Source organism: Oncorhynchus clarkii, chromosome 30 (genome assembly GCF_045791955.1).
Source record: "Oncorhynchus clarkii lewisi isolate Uvic-CL-2024 chromosome 30, UVic_Ocla_1.0, whole genome shotgun sequence".
NCBI lineage: Eukaryota > Metazoa > Chordata > Actinopteri > Salmoniformes > Salmonidae > Oncorhynchus > Oncorhynchus clarkii.
Window position 1 is genome coordinate 27,244,363 of NC_092176.1, and position 19,752 is coordinate 27,264,114.

Consider the following 19,752-nt stretch of genomic DNA (forward strand, 5'->3'; position numbering starts at 1 on the left):
AAGTGTATACAGAATATGATTAAATGGTAAGTATGGTAGGGTGCAGGAGTCAGCCCAGGGTTCAGGTGTTGGATCAGTCTTGTGGCTTGGGGGTAGTAGCTGGCTTCGAGACAGGTGGTCAGAGACTTGATGTTGACCCTCACTGTAGCGGACCACTCTCCCCTGTGCACCGCCTTCTCCCACATTCACGATCGGAGGACCCTTTCAGGTAACGGGTGACCTGAATCTGGACCCCCTCATCTGTGGCATCTCGGGATGCAGGGTTCTTCTGAAAGTGCACTTACACACAAAGAAAGAACATTGAGTTTGTTACATTTGAATTTCAGAAGGTCTTACACAAGTAAAAAAATGTTTACCTAAAAGTAACATTTAATAATATCAAGAGTTACTGTGAAGAATAGTCTTTAGACATTGAAACAGGCCTTATCCCCTGAACCAGTCCAAGTTGTGTCGATGGCAAGACGGTTTGACAGAATGCAGGGTATCATCCGCCACACTGTCGACTTCAGGTCGTTGGCACCCGTTACAGCCAGAAACCTAACCTACAAATGTAAAAGTTGTGAAATGACACACCATGTGAACATATTTACCCCCCCCCCCCCTCCTCCCTATATTTTCTATACTTTTATTGTGACAGTCTGTAAAGACAGATGTCAGATTTCCAATAAGTATTTACAGGTAATGTTAATATAAATTCCTTATGTTAAATTTCTGAGCAGAGGGATTTAGAACATGCTGCTGTCACATCGGGTTACAATGGTTGCAACAACAGGGTCTCTTGCTCTTTCCCAGAAAAAGCAATGGCTATATGACATTCTGAACACACTTACAAGTCTCTCCTGGAGCCTGGTCTCCAGAAGCTCCAGGTCTTTCCTGTCCTCCAGAGGGAGATTGATATCATCAGGCAAGGACAAATCTCCAACTGACCCATTGGCCTGTTGATAAGCTAACAAGGTATTGCAGCCAGGTCTCATAGAATAGATGGAAAAAAGTCAACTTTAATCCCTGGCACTCAAATGAGTATATGTTACGTTTGGTATGATTACATAAGACAGATGGTTACTTACGGAAAAAACGAAAGTAGGAGGGTTGGTTGGGCGTATAATGCAAACGTCTAGCAACCCAAAGGACACAAATTCAAATCTCATCATAGATGACTTTGGCATTTTAGCTAATTAACAACTTATAATGCAAACGTCTAGCAACCCAAAGGTTGCGAGTTCAAATATCATCACGTACAACTTTAGTATTTTAGCTATTTAGCAACTTTTCAACTATTTACTACTTTTTAGCTACTTTGCAACTACTTAGCATGTTAGCTAACCCTTCCCTAACCCTAACCTTAACCCTTTTAGCTAGCCTTTCCCCTTAGCTAACCCTTCCAATAGCCCTAACCCCTAGCCTAGCTAATGTTAACCAGCTAGCTAATGTTAGCCACCTAGCTAGAATTTGTAACGTATCATACATTTGAGATATTCGTAACATATTGTACATTTTGCAAATCGTAATATATAATACGAATTGTAATTCATAGCATATCATACGAAATGGGTGATGAACATCCACAAATGAATACATATCATACGAAACGTAACATTTCATACTAAATAGGGTGTCTCGGATTTACACACAGAATAGTACAAAATGCTCTGAGACCAGGTTGGGTATTCATCTTGTTATCCATCTCAAGTGTTCATTTACCATTGTTCCCATACACCGCAGAAAAAGTGTGTTATGCGGACCTATTGGGGGGAAAAGCAGTTAGTCACTGTCTAGCTCAGGGGAGTCAAACTCATTCCACAGAGCTCCGAATGTCTGCAGGTTTTTGGTTTTCCCTTTCAATTAAGACCCAGACAGCCAGGTGAGGGGAGTTCCCTACTAATTAGTGACCTTAATTCATCAATCAAATGCAAGGGAGGAGAGAAAACCCGCAGACATTCGGCCCTCAATGGAATGAGTTAAACACGTGGTCTAGCTGAATCACTGAGTATTTAAGGGATGAAAGAAGAATACAGACCTTGACAGCTTTTTCTTATAAAACATTTCCTGACAAAGATCCAACGGGAGACTGCACAATTCATCCTGTAACAATGGTGTTTAAAAATGGGGGCATGTCACACAACCACATGGCAATCTTTCACAAAACTTTTCAGACTAAGGCATAGTTGAGCTATTTTGCTATCAAAATTGCAGTTAGTGGAGTGGGCACATTCTCAAATAGTGAGTAGAATTTGATGAAACCACATTGTCCAAGAATAGCACAGTTGTAAGAGATGCACAAAACACAAATCACAAATCTAGCCACGACGAAACACCTCAAATTTGCCGAATGTCATATCATTTTCAAACATGCTCTCTCTTTAAAAAAAAAAGTTAATGACATTTTAATTTGTTTAATTAGGGGGTAGATCAGCTTTAATATTGCAGATAGATTGTAGACTCCATCAATGTAATTGTCTGCTTCACTTCCTTCCAATGACTATTGTAGCTGGAAACGGCAGATTTTTTATGGAACATCTACATAGGCGTACAGAGGCCCATTATCAGCAACCATCACCGCTGTGTTCCAATGGCACGTTGTGTTAGCTAATCCAAGTTTATCATTTTAAAAGGCTAATTGATCATTTATTTCGGGATATGTATACCAAGTATATCCACATCACCTTCAGACCTTTTTATTGGTAAACTACATGGTAAAGTAAAAGTAGTATTTTCAGTGATCCAATATGTAATATAGTACACTTATCATAATTTGGTTGTAATCCAGAGAGGTTAGAACAATTATCTACATCCTCTATGAGGCTGTGGAGGAATCCAAGTTGTGGATTTAATAAAAGAAAACATGAATCATCAGCGTACAATGACACCTTTGTTTTTAAGCCCTGTATTTCTAATCCCTTGACATTATTGTTGGATCTAATTTTAACAGCTAACATTTCTATGGCCATAATAAATAGTATTGCCGATAGTGGACCACCTTGTTTTACTCCTCTTGACAGTTTAAAACGATCTGAGATGTAGTCATTATTTACAATTTTACACCTAGGGTTACTATACATGATTTTAACCCATTTTATAAGAGATTCTCCAAAATTTAAATGTTCCAGGCGTTTATATAACAATTCCAGTCGTACTTCATCAAAAGCCTGGTTTCCCAGATTTTTCATAGCATTCAATTGTTTCCAGTACTTGCCTTATGCCCAATGTATCGTCCATGTAAAAAACCTGTCTGATTAGAATGAATGTCTGACAATACCTTTTTAATTCTATGTGCTATACATGTTGCTTGAATTTTTCATCACATCACTGAAGTGTAAGGGGCCTCTAATTCTTTAAATGGACTGGATCTTTATATTTCCCACATGTATCCTGCTTCAGTAATAATGAAATCAGACCTTCTTGTTGAGTGTCTGATAATCTACCATTTACATAGGAGTGATTAAAACATGCTAATAGCGGTTCTCTGAGTATACAGTATCAAAAAAGGTTTGGTATACAGTGCCTTGCGAAAGTATTCGGCCCCCTTGAACTTTGCGACCTTTTGCCACATTTCCAGGTCTTGGTAGATTTGCAGTGGTCTGATACTCCTTCCATTTCAATATTATCGCTTGCACAGTGCTCCTTGGGATGTTTAAAGCTTGGGAAATCTTTTTGTATCCAAATCCGGCGTTAAACTTCTTCACAACAGTATCTCGGACCTGCCTGGTGTGTTCCTTGTTCTTCATGATGCTCTCTGCGCTTTTAACGGACCTCTGAGACTATCACAGTGCAGGTGCATTTATACGGAGACTTGATTACACACAGGTGGATTGTATTTATCATCATTAGTCATTTAGGTCAACATTGGATCATTCAGAGATCCTCACTGAACTTCTGGAGAGAGTTTGCTGCACTGAAAGTAAAGGGGCTGAATAATTTTGCACGCCCAATTTTTCAGTTTTTGATTTGTTAAAAAAGTTTGAAATATCCAATAAATGTCGTTCCACTTCATGATTGTGTCCCAAAAAATAAAGTTTTATATCTTTATGTTTGAAGCCTGAAATGTGGCAAAAGGTCGCAAAGTTCAAGGGGGCCGAATACTTTCGCAAGGCACTGTACCTCAACAGGTATGCCATCTGGACCTGGAGTTGTCCCAGACTTAAAGGCTTTAATTGCATCAAGAAGTTCATTCTCTGTAATTTCACCTTCACATGAGTCTCTCTATGGCTGTTAATTTTACATTATTTATAGAAAAAAATCCTTACAGTTTGCTTCGGTTAGAGGAGATGGGGGAGATAAACAAAAACAAATGCTTAAAGTTCTTTGCTTCCTCCTTCAAGATATAATTTGGTGAATCATTTGTAACAAGTTTCAGTAATCTATTTTTGGTAGCATCTCTATGCTCTCTCTTGCATCCCACAAACATTGCATTTCTAACCCTGCACCGTGACCCCCATTAGATTTAGTGTGACCTGGAATTTCTGTTCATATTGAGTCTGTCTATGAGACAGCGATAATAAGTGGTCATTAAAACATTCCAGAGTCTAGCGTAACTGTGTCAGCGGCACACAAATCTTCTATGCATGAAACAATTAATGCCAGGTATGTCACTTTCCTTTTCTCATTCACATGAGAAAAATGCTGGTTACGGTCAAATGTGGTATAAGTATCGAATTTGTAAAAGGAATACATTATGTTGTCCATTCTCAATATGACATAAAGGGTTGGTAATATAACAATCTTGCCAATGCCATTAGACCTTGATAACGCTTTGTATTGATTCCTTCCAATGTTCCCACTGGGCACAGATGTAATTTCAACGTATTGTTTTGATTTACATTTGGTTGAGTTGTAAACTAATGTGAACAGTGTTTGTCTACACTGTTTCCCGAGGCAAGACAGTAAACTTCGGGCTTGTATTCCCTTTAGCCTTAAACAAGAGACACCATAAGACAACACAATATTTACCATTCAGTATATCAATACCATAGATCCATTTTTCAACAGAATGGAAAAAAGTTTGACTGTTGTTTACTTCTCCTGTGCTGATGTTATACAGTGCATTCGGAAAGTATTCAGACCCTTTGAATTTTTACACATTTTGTTACATTACAGCCTTATTCTGAAATTGATATTTAAAAAAAATCCTCAGCAAACTACACACAATACCCCATAATGACAAAGCAAAAACAGAAATGCCATATTTACTAAAGTATTCAGACCCTTTGCTATTAGACTCAAAATTGAGCTCAGATGCATCCTGTTTCCATGATCATCCTTGCGATGTTTCTACAACTTGATTGGAGTCCACCTGTGGTCAATTCAATTGATTGGACATGATTTGGAAAGGCACACATCTGTCTATATAAGGTCCTACAGTTGACAGTGAAAAAAACAGCCATGAGGTCGAAGAAATTGTCCGTAGAGCGCCAAGACAGGATTGTGTCAAGGCACAGATCTGGGGAAGGGTACCAAATAATGTCTGCAGCATTGAAGGTCCCCAAGATCACAGTGGCCTCCATCATCCTTAAATGGTAAGAAGTTTGGAACCACCAAGACTCTTTCTAGAGCTGGCTGAATGGCCAAACTGACCAATAGGGGAAGAAGAGCCTTGGTCAGGGAGGTGACCATGAACCTGACGATCACTCTGACAGAGATCTAGAGTTACTCTGTGGAGATGGGAGAACCTTCCAGAAGGACAACCATCTCTGCAGCACTCCACCAATCAGGCCTTTATGGTAGAGTGGCCAGACGGAAGCCACTCCTCAGTAAAAGGCACATGACAGCCCACTTGGAGTTTGCCAAAAGGCTGCTAAAGACTCTCAGACCATGAGAAACAAGATACTCTGGTCTGATGAAACCAAGATTGAACTCTTTGGCCTGAATACTAAGCGTCACTTCTGGAGGAAACCTGGCACCATCCATACGGGAAAGCATGATGGTGGCAGCATCATGTTATGGGGATGTTTTTCAGCAGCAGGGACTGGGAGACTAGTCTGGATCGTGGCAAAGATGAACGTAGCAAAGTACAGAGAGATCCTTGATGAAAACCCTGCTCCAGAGTGCTCAGGACCTCAGACTGGGGGTGAAGGTTCACCTTCCAACAGGACAACAACCCTAAGCACACAGTCAAGACAACTCAGGAGTGGCTTCGGGACAAGTCTCTAAATGATCTTAAGTGGTCCAGCCAGAGTTCAAACTTGAAACCGATCGAAAATCTCTGGAAAAACCTGAATAAAGCTGTGCAGCGATGGTCCCTATCAAACCTGACAGAGCTTGAGTGGATCTGCACAGAAGAATGGGAGAAACTTCCCCATTTTAATTGTAATTTTTTATTAACCTTTATTTAAGTAGGCAAGTCAGTTAAGAAAAATTATTATTTACCATGACGGCCTACCAAAAGGCTTCCTGAGGGGACGGGGGATTGGATTAAAAATAAAAACAGGATTAAACAGACATCACAACAAGAGAGACACCACAACACTACATAAAGAGGGATCTAAGACAACATGATAGCATGGTAGCAACACAACATGACAACAACATGGTAGCAGAACAACATGGTAGCAGCACAAAACATGGAACAAACATTATTGGGCACAGACAACAGCACAAAGGGGCAAGAAGGTAGAGGCAACAATACATCACGTGAAGCAGCCACAACTGTCAGCAAGAGTGTCCATGATTGAGTCTTTGAATGAAGAGATGGTGTGCCAAGCTTGTAGAGTCAGTCCCAAGAAGACTCAAAGCTTTAATCATTGCCAAAGGTGCTTCAACAAAGTACTGAGTAAAGAGTCTGAATACTTATGTCAATGTGATATTTCCTTCTTTTCTATATATATAAATTAGCAACAACAAAAAAAAGGTGTTGTAGCAGCCCCCACCACCTCACGGGCATCACATTTTAGTGACCCCCCTCTTGATGGCAGAGAGAATAAATGTACGTTTTCCTGCAATTCTAAACATTTTGCCATGACTTATAATATTATTATGTTGTTATATAATATCTAAGTGAGACTGACTAACAAAATCCATTGGGGTCCCTGGAGGTCAGGGAACCTGGGCATGTGCCCTGCTTGCCCGGTCGGTAATTGAACCATGATTGCTACAAGTTTACATAGCTGGCTAGACTAACTTACTGTAGAGCAGCGTTGATTTTGCACATCAACGCCAGACAACAAGAGCAAATACAATACACATAGGCCTCTCTTCATTGGCCAGAGAACCCATGAAGAGGGGGGGGTGGGGACTCACAGCAGGTTCCCAGCAGGAATCGTCCTCCCCCCCCTTTTGCTAATTTCACACTTCCAGCATAGAACAATCAGCCTGATTGAACCAAATGGTAATCAGACGGCCTGTAGGAAACATGGACCCAACAGGGTTCTGACGAAGAGTGACGAAGACTACGACTCTGCCAACTTAGCCAAGGAACTTCTCCATTGTAGAACAATAGACCTCACAGATTTTCTTAAGTAAACAGCATAAATTGACTGAAAATGACAGGTGTAAAATAAAATAAAATAAAATGTTATTTGTCACGTGCCACAACAGGTGTAGTCCTTCCCATGAAATTCTTACTTACAATCCTTTAACCAACAGTGCAATATTTACTAAATAAAATAAAGTAAAAATCAAAAGTAACACAGTAGAATTCCATAACAATAACGAGGCTATATACCGGGGGCCCAGTACCGAGTAAATGTGCAGGGGTACAGGGTAGATGAGGTCATTTGTACATGTAGGTAGAGGAAAAGTGACTATGCATAGATGATAAACAGCAAGTAGCAGCAGTGTAAAAACAAAGGAGGCGGTCAACGTAGATAGTCTGGGTGGCCATTTGATTAACTGTTCAGCAGTCTTATAGCTTGGGGATAGAAGCTATTAAGAAGCCTTTTTGACCTAGACTTGGCGTTCGGTACCACTTGCTGTGCGGTAGAATTGAGAAAAGTCTATGACTTGGGTGACTGGAGCCTTTGACAATTTTTTGGGCCTTCCTCTGACACCGCCTGGTATATAGGTCCTGGATGGCAGGAAGCTTGGCCCCAGTGATGTATTTGGATGTATGCACTACCCTCTGCAGCGCCTTGCGGTCAGATACGAGCAGTTGCCGTACCAGGCGGTGATGCAATCAGTCATGATTCTCTCGAAGGTGTAGCTGTAGAACTTTTTGAGGATCTCAGGACCAAAGCCAAATTCTTTCAGTCTCCTGAGGGGGAAAATGTGTTGCCGTGCCCTCTTCACGACTGTCTTGGTGTGTTTGGACCATGATAGTTTGTTGGTGATGTGGACACCAAGGAACTTGAAACTCTCGACCCGCTCGACTTCAGCCCCGTTGATGTAAATGGGGGCCTGTTCGGCAAGCTTAATGATGGTGTTGGAGTCATGATTGGTGAACACTGAGTACAGGAGAGGACCTAGCTGTTCTGATGTACAGAGCTCTTTTCGGTCATAAGAGATGGTAGCAGCAACTTTATGTAGATAATAAGTTACAAACAATGTGAAAAAACAAACAAAATAGCACAGTTGGTTAGGAGCCCGTAAAACGTCAGCCATTCCGTTCGGCGCAATGATTATTACAAAAGTGTTGAGATGTGTGTTTAATAAGACTGTATTTAGAATGTGTTGTAATGTTTTCCTGCCATTAACAGGTATTACCCTTATTGGTCCACGGAAAAGTATACTGTTTGATATCTGTACCATCGGACCGTCATGACTCAAACGTAAAACGATTTTATGAAAGTGTACAAAGCACTCTCACAGTCATGCGGAACCCTTCCCTCACCTGAACCAATCACAGCTCTCCTGAAAGGAGGCCTTATCTCTTCCTGTCGCAGGACTACAAAATGGAAAACGTTGAAACAGCACCTCGGGTTCAGTTTGGCGACCAGACATGGTTGCTGTCATTTATGAACCAAAGAACAATTCAAGGCCACTCCAGTGGGGACCTTATGGAATTCTATGTGAAGTGGAATTTCCTTTTCGGGCTCTGCATGCTTGGAGAGTTCTCTGAAGACCCTTGGGTGCAGACATATATACATATGAGTTGTCTAGCTTCATCTCATCTGGTCTTTTCCCTGATTTGACTGTGTCATCTGTATCTGTTACTTTTATTATTGCCTATTTTTATCCTTGAAATTCCTGTCTCTCCATAATTAGGACTTTCAAAAGACTGCTCGTCTTTTGTCCATTTAATCAAATGCTATAGAAATATCCTATCCAGTTTCTTTCTCAGTGCAGTCAAAAACGTGATTTTCCAGTGTTTTATATATATTTCCAAACTATGAGGTTGGAATAATATTGTGAAAATTATGATAATGCCCTTTTAGTTTGAGAGCTGTTTGAAAAGACTGCCTGAAATGCCTGTCTGTTTTCGTGGGATGGAGTTTTGACCTGCCTGGTGACATCACAAGGTGGTGAATTAGTGAATAGACCAATAAGAAAGAGAGTTCCAATCCCCTAATTTGCAGTTTTCCCCTCCCAACTGAGACCACTCCCAGAAAGTCCTAGCAAAATTATTGTTTGAGAAATGCTCTTTGTTAAGAATCTATTTTTGACCATTTTAATTCAAAACAATCATAGTACTTAATTGTTACCAAGAAATGATTAAATATTGAGATAAAAAACAAAACATCTGTACGACTTTCCCGAAGCGGATCCTTGGTTTGCTCCCCCCAGGGCAATTGAACTGATTCCAGAAGCTGACCCAAAACACCGGCGGAGGAGAGGTACTCGGAGTGGTCTTCTACTCCAATTTAGGAGGCGCACACACCACTCACCGCTTCCGAGTACATAACTCGCTAATGTTCAGTCTCTGGATAATAAAGTTGACCTGCTCAGGGCGAGGGTCTCTTTCCTGAGATAAATCATGGATTGTAACATATTCTGCTTCACAGAAACATGGCTCTCACGGGGATTACTGTCTGAATCGGTCTAGCCATTTGGATTCTCAGTTCATCGCGCAGACAGGAATGAATATCTCTCTGGGAAGAAGAAGGGTGGGGGTGTATGTTACATGATTAACGACTCATGGTGTAATTGTAATAACATATAGGAAGTTCTTTTGTTCACCCAATCAAATGCACACCGTATTATCGCCCAAGAGAATTTTCTTCAGTTATAGTCACGGCCGTGTATATCCCCCCTCAAGCTGATACCACGACAGCCCTCAAAGAACTCCACTGGACTTTATGCAAACTGGAAACCACATATCCTGAGGATGCATTTATTGTAGCTGGGGATTTTTACAAAGCAGAGATGAGAAAAAGGCTGCCAAAGTTTTATCAACATATTGACTGTAGTACTCCCGCTGCCAAAACACTCGACCACTGCTACTCCAACTTCCCGGAAGCCTACAAGGCCTTCCCCCACCCTCCTTTCGGCAAATCTGACCACGTCTCCATTTTGCTCCTCCCTTCCTATAGGCGGACTGGGATATGTTCCGGGTAGCTTCTGAGAATAATATTGACGAATACACTGATTCGGTGACTGAGTTTATTGGGAAGTGTATAGGAGATGTTGTACCCACTGTGACTATTAAAACCTACCCTAACCAGAAACCAAGGATAGATGGCAGCATTTGCGCAAAACTGAAAAGCGCGAACCACTGCATTTAACCATGGCAAGGTGACTGGGAATATGGCAGAATACAAACAGTGTAGTTATTCCCTCTGCAAGAGGAAAATAGATTCAAGGGCTATTATCAAACTATTGCAGCATAAATACTGGAGGCTGAGACAGGAGTTGTCGGGAGACACTGTGGCCCTGTCCGACGATACCGCGCAGGACAGGGCCAAACAGGCGGGATATTTCCTCACCCACTTTGCCAAAAATCAGCCCCCACATCACTAGAGATGTATCTTCAACCACCAACTTACTACCCTGAGACAAGGCCGAGTATAGCCCACAAAGATCTCCCCCAAGGCACAAGCCCGAGGGGGGTGCCAACCTGGACAGGAAAATCACATCAGTGACTCAACCCACTCAAGTGACGCACCCCACCTAGGGACAGCATGGAAGAGCACCAGTAAGCCAGTGACTCAGACCCCCGTAATAGGGTTAGAGGCAGAGAATCCCAGTGGAAAGAGGGGAACCGGCCAGGCAGGTCGCTCCAGTGCCTTTGCGTTCACCTTCACACACCTGTGCCAGACCACTCTCAATCATAGGACCTACTGAAGAGATGAGTCTTCAATAAAGACTTAAAGCTCAAGACCGAGTCTGCGTCTCTCACATGGATAGGCAGACCATTCCATAAAAATTGAGCTCTACGGGAGAAAGCCCTGCCTCCAGGTGTTTGCTTAGAAATTCTAGGGATAATAAGGAGGCCTGCATCTTGTGACAGTAGCATACGTGTAGGTAAACTCAGCAAAAAAAGACAAGTCCTCTCACTGTCAACTGCGTTTATTTTCAGCAAACTTAGCATGTGTAAATATTTGTATGAACATAACAAGATTCAACAACTGAGACATAAACTGAACAAGTTCCACAGATATGTGACTAACAGAAATTGAATAATGAGTCCCTGAACAAAGGAGGGTTCAAAATCAAAAGTCAGTATCTGGTGTGTCCACCAGCTGCATTAAGTACTGCAGTGCATCTCCTCCTCATAGACTGCACCAAATTTGCCAGTTCTTGCTGTGAGATGTTACCCCACTCTTCCACCAAGGCACCTGCAAGTTCCCGAACATTTCTGGGAGAAATGGCCCTGGCCCTCACCCTCCGATCCAACAGGTCCCAGACATGCTCAATGGGATTGAGATCCGGGCTCTTCGTTGGCCATGGCAGAACATTGACATTCCTGTCTTGCAGGAAATCACGCGCGGAACGAGCAGTATGGCTGGTGGCATTGTCATGCTGGAGGGTCATGTCAGGATGAGCCTGCAGGAAGGGTACCACATGAGGGAGGAGGATGTCTTCCCTGTAACGCACAGCATTGAGATTGCCTGCAATGACAACAAGCTCAGTCCGATGATGATGTGACACACCGCCCCAGACCATGAAGGACCCTCCACCTCCACCTTCGACGATAAACGCAAATCCGACCTTCAACCCTGGTAAGAGAAAACCACGACTCGTCAGTGAAGAGCACTTTTTGCCAGGCCTGTCTGGTCCAGCGACGGTGGGTTTGTGCCCATAGGCAACGTTGTTGTCGGTGATGTCTGGTGAGGACCTTCCTTACAACAGGCCTACAAACCCTCAGTCCAACCTCTCCCAGCCTATTGCGCACAGTCTGAGCACTGATGGAGGGATTGTGCGTTCCTGGTGTAACTCGGGCAGTTGTTGTTGCCATCCTGTACCTGTCCCGCAGGTGTAATGTTCAGATATACCGATCCAGTGCAGGTGTTGTTACAGGTGGTCTGCCCCTGCGAGGAAGATAAGCTGTCCGCCCCGTCTCCCTGTAGTGCCGTCTTAAGCGTCTCACAGTAAGGACATTGCGATTTATTGTCCTGGTCCTTGCAGCATGCCTAAGGCTCGTTCACGCAGATGGGCAGGGACCCTGGGCATCTTTCTTTTGGTGTTTTTCAGAGTCAGTAGAAAGGCCTCTTTATTGTCCTAAGTTATCATAACTGTGACCTTAATTGCCTACCGTCTGTAAGCTGTTAGTGTCTTAACGACAGTTCCATGTTCATGAATTGTTTATGTTTCATTGAACAAGCATGGGAAACAGTGTTTAAACCCTTTACAATGAAGATCTGTGAAGTTATTTGGATTTTTACAAATTATCTTTGAAAGACGGTCCTGAAAAGGGACGTTTCTTTTTTTGCTGAGTTTATGTACAGCAGGACCAAATCGGAAAGATAGGTAGGAGCAAGCCCATGTAGTGCTTTGTAGCTTAGTAATAAAATCTTGAAATCATCCCTAGACTTAACAGGAAGCCAGTGTAGAGGGCTAGCACTGGAGTATTATGATCAACTTTGTTGGTTCTAGTCTAGATTCTAGCAGCCATGTTTAGCATTAACTGAAGTTTATTTAGTACTTTATCTGGGTAGACAGAAAGTAGAGCATTGCAGTAGTCTAATCTAGAAGTGACAAAAGCATAATTTTTGGACAGAAAGTTTCAGATTTTTGCAATGTTACATAGATGGAAAAAAGCTGTACTTGAAACAGTCTTGATATGTTCGTGAAAAGAGAGATCAGGGTCCAGAGTAATGCCAAGGTCCTTCATAGTTTTATTTAAGACAACTGTACAACTATCAAGATGAATTGTCAGATCCAACAGAAGATCTCTTTGTTTAATTTGCTGCCATCCACACCCACACAAGCTCTCTGAAAAATAGACAAACAGACACATACAACAATAATCAAATAAAATAGTACAAAAAAACTGGTGATGCAGGTTTGTGAACATGACATCATTTGCTTAACAGATGCGATGTGGCCCAGCAAATCTGTCAGTAAAAAGTCCGTTGCGCTCCTTTTCCAGTATCCCTTTGTCATCCTGTGCTGGTCCTGTTGTGATCCAGTCCTTCATGAGTCCCAAATGGCCCCCTATTCCCTATATAGTACACTTCTTTTGACAAAAGTCTCTGGTCAAATGTAGTGCACTACATAGGAAATAGGGTGCCATTGTGGGAGACAGCCCTTGTCCTCAGCGTACCCAGAACTCCCCCGCTCAGCGTTGCCCGGCGTCTCGGATGCGACAAGCCACCGCCGTTATGAGAGCCGCCCCCTTCCCACTGCCATCCTCTGATTGGATGAAAGTGACCTTGCACTGCGGCGCCAGGTCCTTGACAGTCTCATGCATGAAGTTGGAGAAGCTGTGAAGACGAGAGGTAAGAAGAGAGATGAGAGGCAGTTTGACAATAGACCAGAAGCTGCAGGGAATGAAGGGGAGTGAGCTCACATGGCCAGAAGCAAGAGAATGAGGTAGATGCGCATAGGCAGATGCACATGTACTCACAGCTACTGTAAAAAGATGCGGTGAAAAGGCATTTGAGGGTAGACTTTAGGATTCCTAGATGCTTACTGCTGATTTGAATAATGGGGCGGCAGGGTAGCCTAGTGGTTAGAGCGTTGGACTAGTAACCGGAAGGTTGCGAGTTCAAACCCCCGAGCTGACAAGGTACAAATCTGTCGTTCTGCCCCTGAACAGGCAGTTAACCCACTGTTCCCAGGCCGTCATTGAAAATAAGAATTTGTTCTTAACTGACTTGCCTGGTTAAATAAAGGTAAAATAAAATAAAATAAAAAATAAATTTCAACACTATATCACTCAAATTAAATATATTTGGTAAAAAAATGCATAAAGAAACCAAATAACTATATTTTGTAGGCTACATTAAACAAAAAATACATTTGAGAATGTTATCAAAACCTTGGAAACAGACTTTGCATAAAAAGTTAGGTTAGAAGATCTCAATGTTTATCTTTTTGTCGCCCACTAATTTTATTCATAGATTCAGACAGATTTAGAAGGAGAAACTAAAGACTATAAGGTAAAACATTTCAATATTTCTAGTTATAGTGCCTTCAGAAAGTATTCATACCCCTTGACCTTTTCTACATTTTGTTATGTAACAGCCTGAATTCAAAATGGTTTCAATCGTTTTTCCCCCCTCACCTATCTACATACAATACCCCATAATGACAAAGCAAAAACATGTTTTTAGACATTTTTGCTAATTTATTGTAAATGAAATATCTCATTTACATGTATTCACACCCCTGACTAAATGTAGGTTAAAACATTTGGCAGCGATTACAGCTTTGAGTCTTTCTGGGTAAATCTAAGAGCTTTGCACACCTGGATTGTTCAATATTTGGACAATATTTTTAAAACATCTCTGTCAAGATGTTTGTTGATCATTACTAGACAGCCATTTTCAAGTTTTGCCATAGATTTTCAAGCTGATTTAAGGAACATTCAATGCCGTATTGGTAAGCAACTCCCTTGTATAACCTATTTGGCATTGTGTTTTAGGTAATTGTCTGCTCAAAGTTGAATTTGACTCCCAGTGTCTGTTGGAAAGCGGACTGAACCAGGTTTTCCTCTAGGATTTTGCCAGTGCTTAGCTCTATTCCATTTTTTTTCCCAACCTAAAAAAAACCCTAATCCTTGCCGATGACAAGCATACCAATAATATGATGCAGCCACCACCATGCTTGAAAATATGAAGAGTGGTACTCAGTGATGTGTTGTGTTGGATTTGCCCCAAACATAATGCTTCGTATTCAGGACATAAAATGTATTTCTTTGCCACATTTTGCAGTTTTACTTGAGTGCCTTATTAGAAACAGGATGCATGTTATGGAATATTTATATTCTGTACAGGCTTCCTTCTTTTCACTCTGTAATTTAGGTTAGTATTGTGGAGTAAATCCTTTGTTTTCTCCTATCACAGCCATTAAACTCTGTAACTGTTTTAAATTCACCATTGGCCTCATTGTGAAATCCCTGAGCGGTTTCCTACCTCTTCGGCAACTTTGTTAGGAAGGACTAGGTGGACTAGGTGTAATTAATAACTTAACATTGCTCAAAAGGATTTTTTATTGTTTTTTGGGATATTCAATCTCTGCCTGCCCCCCCCCTACCAATAGGTGCCCTTCTTTGCGAGACATTGGAAAACCTCCCTGGTCTTTGTGGTTGAATGAGCTTTGTGGTGTTTTGAGCTTTAACCTGACAGTATTATTACAACAACAAAAAAACACTCACTGTGGGTGTAGTTTGTAGAGTGTTCCGTCGACACCCACTGTGATTTTGAGCTCAGGGAGATTGCGGTTCTGCCGGATCTTATCGACCACGGCGGCCAGGCCGGCACCACAGAGCTGGGCAGCGCGGCAAGCCACCACGCTACACACCTCCTTCACCAGGATGCTGTCGTCACACGTAGAGCTGGTCAGACCCAGGTGCTGCAGGATGGAGCGCACCTGCCTCAGGGCCAGACGGTCACTAACAGGGGGGCACAGACAACAGTCAAGTAAATATCAACGAGATCTATATCAAATCAACACTTGTTATGCTTTTACAATCTTCTTCTTGCTCGTCATGCATCAACACTAGATATTGATTAAAGGTGTGGTTACCACAAACATGACCAGACACTAGACACTGACTCACCTCTCGATCTGGGAGAGGAACTTGGTTTCAAAGATGCCTCTGGTCTTGAGCCTCTCAGAGAGTTTGCCACGGAACAGCAGTCCCTTAGTAGTGAACTCCAGCAGTACGTTCCTCACTATCTCCCCAAGGTACATCCCACTGATCATCTTCTCATACCTGACAGAGAGAGAGCGAGAGAGAACAAGAGAGAGAGAGCGAGACAAAGACAAAGACACTTGATTCCTGTGGCTTACTCCTGGAAAACCAGCTATCAGGCTTTATGGATTAAAGTGTTATTGCCCTGGTGTGTGTCTAGTAGTACACAGCCTCCAAAGATACATCAATCAACTTGAACAAACAGTAAATAATAAATCCAATACACTCACAAGAAGGAGATATGAGTTTGTAACTTTTTCTTTGTTCAGTTCATCCTTTGTAAGTCAACACCTCAACTAAAGGTGTTCTTTCGTTATTATAAACTGGGTGGATAAAGCCCTGAATGCTGATTGGCTGAAAGCCTTAGCCATGGTATATTGGCCATATACCATACCCCCTCTGGCCTTATTGCTTTATTATAACACAACTGCAAACAAACAGTAATAGTCTACGTCTGTTTTCCAGGGTTGGCGGAGTGCTCATCCACGGCTTTGTCGAAGTCTGTACTGAAGTCGTCCAGCTCTCCATGGTCCCCGAACGCCCCCCACTCCATGTTAACACACATCTTCCCTTCGCTCCCATCCAACAGATCCATGTTCTGCATCTCCTCCATGTAGCACACGTTGGTGCCAGTACCTGGAAAGAGGGGAAGTGAGTGAGTGAGTGAGTGGGTAAGTAAGTGAGAGGAAACTCATTGAAATAAATGGGAGACCGTTGTTGATCTGTTACAGCCTGTGCTTGTGGCCCAGAAGGCACATCCAGTAGGCTCTGAGACTCACCTACGATGAGGCCCACCTCACACAGTGGGTCCTCGTAGCCACATGTCATCATGGTGCCCACCGTATCATTCACCACGGCAACCACGTCCAGGTCAAACTCCTACAAAAACATCAACACGAAGAAGTTCAGTTCACTAACATGGAACAGTGTGCTATAATCAGAGAATTTCAGATTTCAGACTGGTATACTAACATCAAATTCCAAAATGGTTACAGACGGTGTACTTTCATGGTATCATATTACATTTTTAAAGGATTTGAGATCCTACTGTTTTGTTTCTGGGCAGTGTAGGATTTTGAGAAAGCCCAGTCAATAGGTATGACCTCTGACCTCTCTGCGGTAGATAGCATCCTTCAGTAGAGTGACAACATCCTCCCCCTCGCAACCAGTAGCTTTGAAACCCTTGGTCCACTTTAACAGGATGCCCTGGAGGAGGAGAAGGAAAAGGAACGGACATCACATTAGGACAGGCACCTTTATCTGGCCCTTAGCAGAGTGTTGATTAGTCGGAAACCTAAGACAAGAAGGCCAGCCTTGGCGCGTGAGGGTATTTGTTTTGGAACGCCAAGGTTTGGCAAGCCACCCCCCCAAAAATGTATTTGTTATGTTCCAGACTTATTCTAAAATTGATTAAATTGTTTCCCACCCCTTAATCTACACACAATATACCATGACAAAGCAAGAACAGGTTATACATTTTTCCTAATTTATTAAATATAAAAAACGGAAATATCACATTTACATGTATTCAGACCCTTTACTCAGTACTTTATTGAAGCACCTTTAGCAGCAATTACACCATTGAGTCTTCTTGAGTATGACATTACAAGCTTGGCACACCTGTATTTGGGGAATTTCTACAATTCTTCTATTTTCAGGTCTCTCCAGAGATGTTCAATTAGATTCAAGTCCAGGCTCTGGCTGGGCCACTCAAGGACCTTGAGACTTGTCCCGAAGCCACTCCTGTGTTGTCTTGGCTGTGTGCTTAGGGTCGTTGTCCTGTTGGCAGATTAACCTTCACCCCAGTCTGATGTCCTGAGCGCTCTTGAGCAGGTTTTCAACAAGGATCTCTGTACTTTCCTCCGTTCATATTTGCCTCGATAATGACTAGTCTCCCAGTCCCTGTTGCTGAAAAACCCCACAGCATGATGCTGCCACCACCATGCTTCACCGTAGGGATGGTGTCAGGTTTCCTAAAGAGGTGATGCTTGGCATTCAGGCCAAAGAGTTCAATCTTTATTTCATCAGACCAGAGATTCTTGTTTCTCATGGTCCGTGAGTATTTAGGTGCCTTTTGGCAAACTACATATACATATATATATATTAATGTGCAAGCAGAGATACTAGGGTGCCAAGGAGCAAGATAAATAAATAAATACAGTATGCGGATGGGGTAGTTGGATGGGCTATTTACAGATGGGCTATGTACAGGTGCGGTGATGTGTGAGCTACTCTGACAGCTGGTGCTTGAAGTTAGTGAGAGAGATATGAGTCTCCAGCTTCAGTGATTTTTGCAGTTCGTTCCAGTCATTGGCAGCAGAGAAATGGAAGGAAAGGGGGCCAAAGGAAGAATTGGCTTTGGGGGTGACCAGTGAGATATACCTGCTGGAGCACGTGCTACGGGTGGTGCTGCTATGGTGACCAGTGAGCTGAGATAAGGCGGGGCTTTACCTAGCAGAGACTTGTAGATGACCTGGAGCTAGTGGGTTTGGCAATGAGTATGAGGCGAGGGTCAGCCAACGAGAGCGTACAGGTCGCAGTGGTGGGTACTATATGGGGCTTTGGTGACAAAACGGATGGCACTGCATCCAATTTGTTGAGTAGAGTGTTGGAGGCTATTTTGTAAATGACATCGCCGAAGTCAAGGATCGGTAGGATGGTTAGTTTTACGAGGGTATGTTTGGCAGCATGAGTGATGGATGCTTGTTTCAAAATAGGAAGCCGATTAAAGATTTTATTTTGGATTGGAGATGCTTAATGTGAGTCTGGAAGGAGAGTTTACAGTCTAACCAGACACCTAGGTATTTATAGTTGTCCACATATTCTAAGTCAGAACCGTCCAGAGTAGTGATGCTGGACGGGTGGGCAGTGATTGGTTGAAGAGCATGCATTTAGTTTTACTTGCATTTAAGAGCAGTTGGAGGCCACGGAAGGAGAGCTGTATGGCATTGAAGCTCGTCTGGAGGTTAGTTAACACAGTGTCCAAAGAAGGGCCAGAGGTTTACAGAATGGTGTCGTCTGCTTAGAGGTGGATCAGAGAATCCCCAGCAGCAAGAGCGACAATGACACCCTACCCCGGCCAAACCCTAACCCGGACGACGCGGGGCCAATTGTGCACCGCCCTACGGGACTCCCAATCATAGCCGGTTGTGATATAGCCTGGAATCGAACCAGGGTTTGTAGCACTGAGATGCAGTGCCTTAGACCTCTGCGCCACTCGGGAGCCCCAAGTCATGTCCAATCTATTGAATTTACCACAGGTGGACTCCAATAAAGTTGTAGAAACATCAAGGATGATCAATTGATACAGAATGCACCTGAGCTCATTTCAAGTCTCATAGCAAAGGGTCTGAATACTTGGTATTTCTGTTTCTTATTGTTAATACATTTGAAAAATGCTTTGTCATCATGGGGTATTGTCTGTAGATTGCTGAGGATTTTACAAAAAAATCAATTTTAGAATAAGGCTGTAACGTAACAAAATGTGGAAAAAGTCAAGGGGTCTGAATACTTTCCGAAGGCACTGTATATACAGTACCAGTCAAAAGTTTGGACACACCTACTCATTCCAGGGTTTTTCTTTA

At 42.6% G+C, this 19,752-nt stretch overlaps 1 protein-coding gene across 2 annotated transcripts in view; it reads right to left on the reverse strand.

The window, feature by feature from the left end:
* Nucleotides 1-13,588: 13,588 nt before the first annotated feature.
* LOC139389285 (hexokinase-2-like) overlaps nucleotides 13,589-19,752 on the reverse strand; it is a 94,390-nt gene continuing 88,226 nt past the window's right edge. For both annotated transcript variants that reach the window (XM_071135871.1, XM_071135872.1), the window contains exons 13-18: nucleotides 17,279-17,374; nucleotides 16,948-17,047; nucleotides 16,621-16,804; nucleotides 16,034-16,189; nucleotides 15,629-15,865; nucleotides 13,589-13,733 (exon numbers count right to left, since the gene is read on the reverse strand). In XM_071135871.1, coding sequence (XP_070991972.1) covers nucleotides 13,589-13,733; nucleotides 15,629-15,865; nucleotides 16,034-16,189; nucleotides 16,621-16,804; nucleotides 16,948-17,047; nucleotides 17,279-17,374 — 918 coding nt within the window. The remainder of the gene's footprint in view (nucleotides 13,734-15,628; nucleotides 15,866-16,033; nucleotides 16,190-16,620; nucleotides 16,805-16,947; nucleotides 17,048-17,278; nucleotides 17,375-19,752) is intronic.